At 42.6% G+C, this 12,877-nt stretch overlaps 1 protein-coding gene across 1 annotated transcript in view; it reads left to right on the top strand.

The window, feature by feature from the left end:
• The window catches only part of LOC115902841 (ALK tyrosine kinase receptor-like), a 277,205-nt gene extending 266,058 nt beyond the window's left edge, over positions 1 to 11,147 (top strand). The window contains exons 12-14 of the mRNA XM_030946691.1: positions 4,108 to 4,270; positions 8,449 to 8,599; positions 10,905 to 11,147. Of these exons, the coding sequence (XP_030802551.1) occupies positions 4,108 to 4,270; positions 8,449 to 8,599; positions 10,905 to 11,147 (557 nt within the window). The remainder of the gene's footprint in view (positions 1 to 4,107; positions 4,271 to 8,448; positions 8,600 to 10,904) is intronic.
• The last annotated feature ends 1,730 nt before the right edge of the window (positions 11,148 to 12,877 follow it).

Here is a 12,877-nt window from a genome sequence, read left to right as displayed (position 1 = left end):
AGGGCAGGTGGGTGTGTGAACATGCAGAAACTTAATCTTTCCTCTGCCATGTTTCTTTTAAAAGGGAGGATTCTATCAAATTGAACTGATGTATAAATTATTCACTGAAATGTAGTACTCCAATCTGAATCTCCACTTTTTTCCCCCCTCCACCTCAAACAGATATTTCCATTTTTTAAACCTGTGTAGCATCTTGCAACTACCAATTGCAGAATATACAGGGACCCTACATTAAACTACCTGCTGTTTTTTGTCATAGGAATTCTGAGCTGTTTCTGAACACTGGGTATATGCAACTCGTGTGAAGTTGGGCAGAATTCCACAATCTGCTGGATTTTGGGGGAGGTTTAGCCTGGAAAGTCCTGCTGTTCTTTCCCCAGTGTGTGTGAGGTGCTGGCAGTGTTATCCTGCCACACACTGCAGAGGGAAGGAGGCATGTGTTGTGCACTGTGCAACAGACCACAGCTATTCACAGATGGAAAAAATCTATGCTCCTCACCAAGCTACTTAAGGATTTTCGATTCAGTGCTGCTGCTTTAGTCTGTGGAGATCAAAATAATGCTTCAGACTGAATTACTGTAAACTGCTGTGGCATGCAGCAACCTGTAGAAATGCTCTCTCCAAGCTCATAAGACATGCTGCAGTCATTTCTAGAATCAAGAGAAAATCAATACTTTGCATGGAGTGAAATCTTACTTTTAAAAAAGTCGTGGTGGGTTATTAAGGCAGGCAGTGCTCTGTTTTGCTGCTGGTTTCACTTCTTGGGCTGTTGTATCTGCACACTGAGAGTTGGCTTTGTGAAATGGTGGGGAGGGAGGAAGTGTGGGAATTTTAGTCTGTATCCAGAATTGTAACTACGATCCATCTGTCCTAATTATCTTGAAATGAGGGGCAGCTTCTTCCTGTGTCATATTATGTCCCATTGAATTCAGTGACTAACCTGTTCCATGTTGGACTGGCTTCCAGTATTTATAAACAGGAGTAGGGCTGTTTGCACATCAGTGCAGCAATGACAAATGAGGAGATCATGCAACACCTGGCTGTAGATTTTACTAAAATCCCTGCTGGTTTAAATCAGGTGCAGTCTCTCCATGGACTTCACTTGGGCCAGACTTCCTACTGCAATGTTTTGGGCAAAAATCACTACCCAGCTCTGCTAGCTGTGAAACACATCTTTTCCTGTTCTTGTCTACCTGAATAAAGCAAATAAATATTCTTGCTAGCACTGGCTGCAGCACCTGCAGAACCTGGGAGGCTTTACAGACAATCTTGTATGCATCACTGTATCCATTACAACAGGCCACTTCAGAAATCCCAGATACCACCTCCTGTGCTCATTTGTCTCCAGGTTCCTTGCATTGTACTCCCTGACATAACATAACTGTGGTTTTTCATTTCCCATCCTCTCAAACTCTGAAAACCCAGATGGACTAATCTCAAATTGCCAGCAATGTCTGCCCTTACTCTCATACTGCCTCTGCACTGGAAGTGAGCCCCCTCTAGTCTGCCCTAAAGGCAGAAAATACAAAAGCTGTTCTGGTTGCTTCAGTTCAGAGTCTGAAGGTGTAAGGTCTACAGCAGAAGGACATTCTCCTTCTGTTCAACCAGGGCTTTTAGGGAACCAGAGGGCCATTTCAAAGCATTTTGGAATAAGATGTAGTTCACGGATCCCCAGTCCCTGGAACCCAGTGGGAGCCAAGAGCAGCCAGTTTCAGGTCCAGCTGTGCTGTGTATTACATGTGGAATCATCTAGAGATGAGTTTGCCAAGGTCAGATAGGCAGATACCTAAGGAACCTGTATTATTTCAAGGGACTAAATCAGAAATGTAAAGCTTAACCATAGCAGCAGTCTGCACATGCTGTGGTCTGTCCTAGGATTTATCACTTCCAGTTTTCCATTTTGATTCTCTCATGTTTTGGGCTCATTGTCTCCTTGAAGGTCACCCACATCTACCTTTGGGAACATGTTTGATATTTCACTGGAGACATCCAAGTGGCTTCTTATTGTTCCACTTACCTGCCTGCTTTACTAAACATATGTTTCAGTGCAGGTGGCTCAGCCCACTGGGGTATTGCAATGTTAAATCACTGTGATAGCTGACAGAATGAGTCTCTCATCTTCCAGCTACTGTGAGATTTTCCTTTGGGTTTGGGGTGGGTTTTGCAAGGATAAACACAAGTAACTTCTGGTGCCAAATTGTTCAGAGCTACTGAAGCATTTTGCTTTAGTAACTTCTAGACCTTTCTTTCTTAGGCGCCTTTACCCTCTTATCTGTTGTTTTGGGGGCTTTTGGGGGGGTACCTCAGAAGCAAATGAAGAGAGGAAAATTCTTGCATTTGCTGTCTAATAATTTTAAGCTTTCATACTGCCACCCACTGCAGAAGGATTGGAGAAATAAGTGAAGTTAGTATGTAAATGAAACAAGTAACAGTGACAAAATCTGTAGAGCGCCCATACAGGGGAGTTTTGAGAAGGGGTGGTGTAGATTTTTCAGAAAGATGGGATTATTCTCTCAGCAGTACTTAGATTGGAAAATTTTCTTGCAGAGTGGTAATTTTGCACAACACTGTATTACCAAAATTTTTCAGAAATACAGTCGCTGTATTTCTTAAAATTCTGTCCAATTCTTTGATCCATTTCATTCACTGAACTCTTTTTGTAAGAAGGAATTTAGCTGATCTTCAGGATTAGTTTGTGAAAAGGTAATTCAGACTTTTTTTCTGGCTAAGTTAAGGTGTTTTCTTGTATTTCTGGAGGGTGAACCTCTCCAGTAACAGCAGTGGTAGAACTTTTAGCCTTGCTCATCCGGACACGTGCAGACCGTCATTTCTAAACCACATCAGCTTAGACAATAGCTCTGAATTCCAAGAAGCAGGTCAAGCTAAGCATAGAACATCCTAAGTTGGAAGGGATCTGCAAGGACCATTGAATCCAACTCCTGGTCACTGAGTCTAATTAATGCCCTGTCTGAACTATCTAGTGTCACCACTGAAGGAATCTGCATGTGTGGCGTTGCTTTTGTGGAAGCTGGTGGAGAAAGTGCTCTTTGAGAAGGCCTTGGAAGGCTGACTGGACCAACATCATTTGTAGAAAAACCTTCAGATTCCAAATCTTTTCTCTTTAATGGCACTAGAACTACCTAATGGAGTTTATTAGATTGTGCATATTAGATTATTAATAATTATGCTTGATAAATCATGTCATGTTCACAAAAAATGTTTTGTCTGCTTATTTACAATACAGATCTTAGTTTTGATTATATATGAAGTATTTCCTGATATACTAGAAAACAGGACAAGGTGGGTTTTACAAAAGCATTGTGGTCTTGGGACTACAATGCTCCTAAAATGAATCTTTAGGGAAAAGGACATAATTGCCACCATCATGTATTCAAATTTTAAAAATTGGATTTTTTTTGAAACACAAATTAACAAAGCCTTGTTCTAGAAATCTATTTGTACAGGATCAGTACTTCCAAGTGATGAAAATGGCTGTAATAGGGAGGCAATGATTTGCACCCACAGATCTGGCCTAGAAAACGCAGAGCTAGATGCTTGTTTTACAGGCCTCAGTCAGGTGTTTTGCTTTCTGAAGCTTAATTTGAGTGTCCTGTGAGCAAACAATTCAATTTATCTATTGTTATGTTTTAATCACTGTGATGTTGTTGTGTTTACAGGTTTTTATCTAATTAACAGTTACTTTCAGATTTAAAATAAATTCAATAACCATATGTGTCTAGAAACTGAAAGGGCTGGAATGCACCAGCCTTGAGATTATAAATGAGCACTTAACAGCCCAGAGAGTAGAGCCTGAAACTGGGAGGACTCTGTTGGATTTTTCTCTACTCTCTGCTCTTTGCCTTTTTGAGCCTTAGGAAAAATAAAACTGTGTTTATTGTTGTGATAGATTTCTGGAGATGTCAATGAAAAGCTGTCAAATACAGAGGTACACAGAACCATGAGGCTTTTAAAATAATTCTGGGGGTGTTAGTTTGGGTTAAAACCTCAGGGCCAGGTTTTGCTCTTGGTCCAAGAAGCAGAGCAGCTAGAGAGCAGAGCAGCTCCTTGGTCCTTGGGCATCATGCTGTGCACGTGTCCTCCTTTCAGATCAGTGGCTGTTCACGACCTGTGGTGCCAGTGGACCCTACGGCCCCACCCAGAGCCAGTGCAACGATGCCTACAGGAACTCCAAGCTCAGAGTGGTGGTGGGAGCTGAAGGGATTCTCCAAGGCATTCAGATCTGGAGAGTACCAGCAACCAACACATACAGGTAAGGGAGCTGTCTCTGATTGTCGTGCTCTATCTGTGTTCAGAACGATCCAAGCTGCTGATACATGCCAGGCATTTTTGAAGTCTTACATTCAGAAGTTTGGCCACATCTACTGGGGTTTTGCTTATCACTGAGCCTGTGATTTTCAGTCTCTCCCATCTCAGCTTTGATCCCTGGAAGATGCAACTTTTTTGGTGAAAGAGAAGAAACTTTCTGAGGCAGGCAAATCTTTAGCCTAAATGCTCACAGGTTGGGAGAGTTCTATCAGGAGCTGAAAATGAAACATTTTCACCTCCCCAGACCAAGAGAAATGCATTTCATCATTTGGCATTCATGGAGCCCTAGGATCAGAATGAGTTTTTCCCACCCTTCACTTGGTGTGCAAGGTACGATTATATGTCAGCATTTCTTATGGGCCAGCTTGCATCAACCTCTGCTCAGCATCTTCACTTTTTTGAATCTAGAGACAGCAAGTTGAGCTTGTAAGCCTGGCTTACCACAGTAGAATTGATTTTGGAAGGCAGCCACCTAAATGGTAGGCTCTGTGATACTGAGGGTTCTAACACTTAAATCCCTCTGTGGAGTTGTTTTCAAAGAGAGGTGATCAGATACGGTTCAATGCTACTTTATCAGATTTTTACCAATCATTTTTTCCTTTTGCTCTTGCTGAGGAAAGAAGTTCAATTGAAGTATAGTTCACTGTATCAGAATGGTAACATGAAGCCATTACATGCATCATTTTGTAAGCAGAACTGTCAGTTTGAACCAGTGACTGTCTAGAGGTGGTTTTTATGCAGCATTCCATATTGAAACCAATGATGGTGTCTTGGATTTCAAAGCAAAGCATTCCATTGAAGGCTTTGAACAAATTTCAGTTACAATTCTCTGATCTCATATCTTTTTTTTTTTGTCTTTTATATTGAAAAAGAATGCTAATGTTGAGGCCAGGTGTCAGTCTCTAATAGAGGTCTAGGGCAAAGCAGTTTTGAGAAACTGGGTGGGCTAGGCACAAGTTCTGCCTGAGTGCCTATTCCTACAAGGATTGATGGTAATGCAAAAAGCATTCATGATACTTTACCCAGCTATCAACAAGGAGCTGCCTGAGGTGAATAGAATTTTTCACAACCAGCATTCAGTAAATATGGTTATAAAGTACAGCCCAAAAATAAAGAGGCAAAACAGCCCAAAAACTTACAGCACTGTCATTTCTTTAATATCAGAGTCCAAGAAGAGCCAGAATTCCTGTGCAACTGTAGGCTGATTTTTTGCTGCACAATACAACCCCTGGGCCCTGCAGGCATGACTTGTCTATTTAAGTCCTATAAATGACCTATCAGACTTTTAAGTTCTGTATAGATAATAGATGTATAATGTCGTGCATAACATATATATATAAAGGGATGACATTCTCTTCTGCACCTCTTAAGGCTAAAGTAGAAAATTCACAGCCTGGGGAAAGCAGGAGGCAATTGTGGGCTTAAATTATCTTGACATCTTCCTGATTCTGGTCTGCTGAAGGGGCAGCAAAGTCTGCCAGCATAGCATAGCCCTAGGAAAATGTCAAGTTGCAATATCAATTCCAGGACTTCCCAGAGCCTGGACTTACTGCCTGTGTTTAGCTCTGCCCTGCGGTCCTGCTGCAGTGTGGGTGCTGTAAGTTTTCCTGATGGGCACTGCTGAAACACCTGACACAGGGAGAGAGCCCTCCTGCTGGCTGCTGGGCTCTGGAGAAAGCTGGTGTTCTGCCACATCAGTGTGTTTTACACTGTGTAACGTACCCTGCTGGTAATTGCTCAGGAAGGATATTGATTTTGTGAACATGAGGCAGAATATGCATTATTAAAATACAGACAGCTCAATTTTGCACAAAACTCTGCCAGCACAAACCAGGCACACCCAGAAACCCCATCTGTGAAAGTCTGGGTAGGCTGCCACACACTGTAGTGCCCACGTTGGAAAACTGGAGTTTTTACATGCTCTGGCTCACTTTCATGGGACTTCACATTGTGTAACAATGAAGTTAAACATTATAAAAGGATAATTTTTGTTTCAGATCTCCTTCTAAGCATTCAGAAGGTCTGGTCATCTTGGTCTCATTACCAAGTATGAGAGAAGTGGACTGTAATAAATTATACATTACCATCCTTTATCCTACTTCTTTCCATTTTTAAAGGAAGAGGTTTAGGTCCATTTTGCTGAGTGCCCCATTAGTGACCACTTTCACTGTCCTCTCTTCTCTGTGCTTCTTTTTGTAAGGTGGCACAAGAACACAGCCCAGTGGTGTGCAAAAAAGTGTCATTCTGAGTCAGCCAGGCTAGGTACAGCATTTTCTCATACTCTCAAGACTAGCTCCAGTGTTTCCCATAACCTGGATGTTAGTGTGCACGCTTTTCTCCAGCCCTGGTTTGCAACTCTGCACATCCTGACCCTTCCTGAAGGGGTGGGCTTCTTTTGCAGATCCCACAAGTGTCATAGTAAAAGGAAAGAAGGAAGGCACTGGGAGGTACTCTGTGTTCTTGCTCTGAATGGGCTGAACCTTTCTTCAGGGCCAAGATGGTTAAATGGTTTCCCTCCTGCTGTAAAAGAAAGGTGTTGCTAATGAAAGGGATCCTCTTAAGGTCTGAAGTCAAGATAACTTCTTAAATAGTGACACCTGTTTTGAACAGGGAATGACTTCCACCTGAATATACTGGGTTTTATTTGTCTTCAGCCTTTGAGTGAGGCCTTAGACTGGGTTTCCTGAACTTTCTGATATCACTGCTTGTATGCAAAATCTGTTCTTGCATGGAAAAGTATGGCCCCTACTGGCAGCCAATTAGCCCTGCCAGCTTGCTGGGCCTGGTAGTGCACCTCATTAGCCATTGCAAAATCCTACAGTAAATCAACTCAGCTTTCAGATTCATGCAGCATCTGTTCAGGGTGGCCCAGTGCTGTGTCCATCACTTTTTCTGCTGGCTCTGGTACAGCCTAACTGAGGACTGATTGCTTTGGTTATCAGCAGTGGCATGAACATAATCATGTCACATTGCCAGGATCTAATATGCTTTATGAGACGCTGCCTGTTTGCAGGCAGGACTGGGCTGGGCAGAGAGCAGCCAGGTGCTGGGGGAAAGGAGGTGTTAAAGCAGAGCACCTATGCTGTGCCTGGTAGGAAGCCAAGAGCAATTTTTGAGTCCTGCAGTCTCTGGTTATGTGCTCCAGGTGCAATTTTGCTCTCAGAGAAGAGCTGCTAATGTCAGTGGAGAATTACCTGCTTATTTCAGATCCAAACTGGGTTGCTGTACCATCATTCACCTGCTCAGAAAGTTGAGTAACTCTGTGTTTGTTTCAGAAATGTGTGTTTTATCATGATTTTTAAAAGTGCCTTAAAATCCTTTGCTAAAAGCTGCTTTAAGTATGCCCATTGATAGAAAGGGAGAGGGAGAAGGTGAAAAATACAATGTTCCAGCTACATCTTTGGGTACAGCAGCAACAGCAAGCACCTCTGAATCTTGACTGTTTGAAATAAAAATCCCAGAGTTTTAACTGAGACTGCAGCAGCCTGTGTGTAACCTGCCCACTCCTGGCTGGAGACAGGGAGATGTTCCTGATCACCATGAGTTTGGCCAGGGGCCTTTTGCCTTCCTTGTTTACTGCAGGTAGTGTCATCTCCATCTACTTTTCTTTCTGTATTCCTCTGGTCCTGGGAATAAGAGAGCTGTTTTCCATCTGGTCCATGCTACCAGGACCAGTTATGCTGTCTGCTTTCTCAAATCTCCCTCTGTCAATCTCATGCTTAATGTTCTCTTTAGCCATATGTCCTGGTTTCACCAGCTCTCCTGCTTCTGCTCTTTCTCTTCCTTGCTGCAAACTTCTCAAGGATGTGCCTTCTGGGAAACAAGATGTGTTTCATATATTAAAGCTGGAAACTATAAGGGCTTGCTCACTATGTTCTCAGCTGTGTTTGCCCAATAATCAATGTGAAAGAATCTGTTTTGTAACTGCCCAAGCTCACAGATTCAAACAGAGCAGAAAATCAGTCTTCAGGCTTTGGGTTTAGGTTTATTTAGAATGTCAGGTCTTCGGAGTACAGCTTTGTGATACCGTGCAAAATGCTCATTGCTCCAAAGGGGTTTGTGCTTCCTTCCACCTGCCTGGGACAACTCAGGGGGCATCCTCTTGTTTTCTTTTTCCTGCAGCATCTCAGGCTATGGAGCTGCAGGTGGGAAAGGAGGGAAGAACACCATGGTGCGGTCCCACGGAGTGTCTGTGCTGGGAATTTTTGACCTCCAGAAGGATGATACACTCTATATCTTGGTGGGACAGCAAGGAGAAGATGCTTGTCCTAGTGTAAGTGATTGCCTTTCTGTTTTGCTTGCATCCCTTCCACCAATCCATGGAGTTTTGTCTTTTCACACAGAAAAATGTTGTCCTCAAGGGGTTTGGGGCTATAGGAGTCAAGAAATAAGTACAGTTTTACTGGGAGAGCATGAGAACATGAAGCACCATGTCCCTATGCTTGCTTCTTTTCGACATTTGGGCCCTGTTGATAATACACAACAGGTTCCTGACTGCTCTCAGTATCTCAGAGCACCTGTGTGGGGGCTTGGAGACAAAAGACAACCCTGCCTTCCATTCCTCTGGAGATCAGTCTTCAAGGCTGATTTTGCAGGGTTTTGCCCTTGTTCCACTATTGAGCCCAGCCCTGCCATTGTCATATACTCTGCACCTCTGGAGATACCCATGCCACAGGGCCTGCTTGGTTATCCTCCATAGGGGAATAGGAAAGACAAATCAATCGTGTTTGGGTCAGTCCTGATTTTTATGTTACTAACCAACCCTTGCTGCAAATGTCTTGACAGAAAGATGGGCACTATTTGCACGCACAGTCATTTACTATTGTTTAGTATTCTTTGGAGGAGGATGTGGGAATAGGATACTCTCATGGAGCAAGCAAAGCATTTTCTGATGAAATTTCACCTACAGGTTTGAGCTGGACATTTAAATGATGTGCATTTCTCAGCTGATAATGGCTGGCATCCAAGAGATGAAAGCTTAGCAGTCTGTTAGAGCAGAGAAAGGTTGAAGGATATAGACAAGTAAAAGGGGTTCTCAAGGCTGGCTGCTGAAGTAAATAATGTTCAAACTAGAATTACACATTTCTACAAACAAACCATTAATATAAAGCCTTTTTGAAATGAGGAATGGCCTAACTCAAACGTCCATCCAGCCTCTTTAACTAGGAAATTCCAGCTGAGGGTAATATATGGACTCATTAAATTGCAGGCCACTGTAATCTTAGTGAGAATTTATTGAGTGCTAATGTAATTCTTTCATTGAGGCAAAGAGATTGCATTGACTTGTAGAGGAGACTTTTACTAGATTGGATTGTAATCAGTTATGTCTTTGCCATGAAGGATTATTTTTTTTGTAATCTAGTGGTTCCTTTGGGTCATTGACTTTGTCATTTTATTAATCATTCCCATCCAACTCCAAATCAATTAAGGAGAGGGAAAAAACAGGGAAAGGAGGACTGTTAGTTCTTTAGGCAAGTCTGCACACAAAAGGGATGCCACTCATTCTCTAGCACAACTTAGAGTATATGGTGTGGTCAGCAGAATAATTTGTAATTTGAGTACGCTTTTATCAGGTTCTTCTTCCAAAAGAAAACATACACATGAAAGTAGAAGGAAGCAGAAGGTCAGTTCTACTATAACAAATGTTTGTGCATTTTTCCCTAAAAGTGTTGTTGGTTTAGTAAGTTCAGTGTGCATTATATGTGCAATATAACAAGATAGTGTTACTGAGACAAAACCTGTAAAGTAAAATAGTCTAGAAGCAAAGTTTGCAACTTGAAAATGCTCACAGCAGGGTCCTGCTAGTCATGCACTTTAGTGCTCCAATCTTAAACCAAAACAGTAGTTAGGTCATAGTCCTGAAGTAGATATAAATGGTGGTTTAATGTTGTGATTGAAATCAGTTAGTGAATTCAGGGATTTGCCTAATGCAGAAAGTTCACTGCGTTCAATGATAATTGATGGAAGGGAAAAAATGCTAAGTAGGAAATGTGGAGGCTTTTTGGTGAGGTTTTTTTATTAACATCAGGGGAACATTGCAGTCAAATGTGGGATTGCTGCTCTTTTGATAGGCATTGGTAGTTGCAGTAAAATTGCTGCTAAGATCATCAGAGATGCACAGGGGATGCTTGGCCCAACCAACAGGAAATGAGGTAAACAAACGTGGGTTCTCTGTCTCTGCCTTTTGGCTGTCGTGTGACACAGGACAAGGCACATCCTTGCCGAGTTACTCCCTTCCTCCACTTGTGAAATACAGGCTGTTAGTGCTGGGAAATATTTGAAGCAAATTCTGCTACCTTTTGTATGTTAAAAGTTTATGGAGGTGTATTACGTGATAATAGGTATCAGCACTGAGCTTGCTTCAAAATAATTCCATTTAAATGGCAACAAATTCTTCTGGTGAAGGTTGAGGTAAAAAGCCAGATTCTTCTAGAAGAGCATTCATTTGGCTCTGGTCATGTAGTTTCCCTGGAGAACAATTTCTTGCTTTGGGATGGTAGAAGGGTTCATGAGGCCTCTGTGTGCACAAGGGAGTGGAGGTTTCTTATCTGAATTCAGACTTGGTCTTCTGTTTGCAGACAAATGATGTTATCCAGAAGGTCTGCATTGGAGAGAACAATGTGATTGAAGAAGAGATTCGTGTGAACAGAAGTGTCAATGAATGGGCAGGAGGAGGTGGTGGTGGGGGCGGTGCCACTTACATATTTAAGGTATGGAAACACAGTCCCCATGTGCCTTCAGCATCAACATATCCTGCCTCTGAAAAATCCCTTATGCACCTCAGGGAGAGGGTCCACAGAGTGACCTCTGGGTATCCTTAATTTCCACTTCAGAGATGCACGGATGTGGGTTGGCCCTTCACAGTTCTTTGAACTGCTGTTCAATATGGCCACACTTGTTTCAGTGGATTCAAGTACCCTTTGCAAACATAATGAGTTGAACTGGGTTGGTTTGTTGGGGTTTTTTTTTCAATAAAAACTGAGATGGTGAAGCAGAGTTCTACAGGAAAGGGCAAATTCTGCAGGACTTCATTCACCTCTGGCTTGTAGAATGTGAGACATCAGCTATACATTTAGCCTGACAAGGAAAGCTGAGGCTAGCCTGTATGTTTTCTGTTGGCAGTCCTGTAGCTGTGAACCTCTGATGTTTCCTGTCTTGTGTTAGCTGAGACAATATTCATTCCAAACACTGGTCTCAGGGGAGACACTGTGCAGAGCAGTGCTCCTTAGCTGTTTCATTTGATAAGAGTCATCACATGGGGCATTACAGGCCTTCTAAGAGCCATCACCATGGTAGATATAATTCATAGGGGTACTGACACTGCTGTTTCCTGTAGCAGAACTTGGTAGGACTATTCTTTAATTTTCTATTGATTAATTTTCTGGGTGTGGGTACCTAAATAATGCAATGGCAGTGTGCAGTGCTGAGCAGCCCTAGATGCCTGCTTGGTGCAGCAGACAGTAACTATGATGAGGCAGAACTTCAATTTCCATGTCAGGCTCAGTTTGAACATTGCCTTTATTTCTGGATTTGTTAAGATGGAGAACGGAGAGCCGGTCCCCTTGATAATTGCAGCAGGGGGTGGTGGCAGGGCCTACAGGGCCAAAACGGACACATTTCATCCAGAAAGACTGGAGAATGATTCCTCTATTCCAGGGTTGAATGGAAATTCAGGAGCTGCAGGTAAGGAGAGTTTATTCCTTTTAAGAAAACCTTTCTGAACATGTGGTACTCCCAGATTTCTCCTCCTCACAAGAAGGTGAGGCAAAACTCATGAAAATACAGTTCAGGGGGAACAGAGGGTTATAACAGATGCAAATAGAAGCTACCCACCCAGTGCTGGATACTTGGGATAAATAAGGGTATCAGAGATGGTATAGCCATAACAATGGCTACATTCTCCCAAAATAATGCAGTACCTCTCATAAACAAAGTTGTTTGATTTTTGATGTGGGAGTTTGCAGAGCCAGTGTGACTGTCCTGGTCCCTGCACTGTTTTGTGCTGTGTGGACATACTCAGAGTTTCTCTGGCTTATGCAGAAAGAGAATAATTGTACCGTGTCTGGAAGTCTCTGTGCAGAGACCCTGGACTGAGCAAGCAGCAGAGCTGAAAGTGAATCACTGCTAAGTGGTGTGGAGAGTAGGAGTGGGACATGTTTTCATACCCCTTACAATGAATTCAGCTTTTTCTACTTTACAATTGGCATTGGTTTATTTCAAGAGTGTTTTCGTCAGAGATAAGGGGAAGGGTCTGAAAACCAGAAAGAAGTGATTGGAGAGTAGGTAGGGATATCTTTTTACCTTTTCTATAGAAAATACTTGTCCTTGCATGTATGGTAGGTGAAAAAGAGGTGCAGAGGATGACTTTCAGCTGAGGTGTTTTGAATGGATGCTTGTCCTGCAGATCCCTCCAGTGTTTCTTACACAAAAAGTAACCCCTGGCTGTGCCTTTTCTCTTCTCTCAACTGCAGGTGGTGGAGGTGGCTGGAATGATAACACTTCCTTCCTGTGGTCAGGAAAATCCCTGCTGGAAGGTGCTACTGGAGGAAGA

This window comes from Camarhynchus parvulus, chromosome 3 (genome assembly GCF_901933205.1).
Source record: "Camarhynchus parvulus chromosome 3, STF_HiC, whole genome shotgun sequence".
Lineage (NCBI taxonomy): Eukaryota > Metazoa > Chordata > Aves > Passeriformes > Thraupidae > Camarhynchus > Camarhynchus parvulus.
Note: the sequence above shows the minus strand (reverse complement) of the source record. Positions and strands in the feature narration are given on the sequence as shown.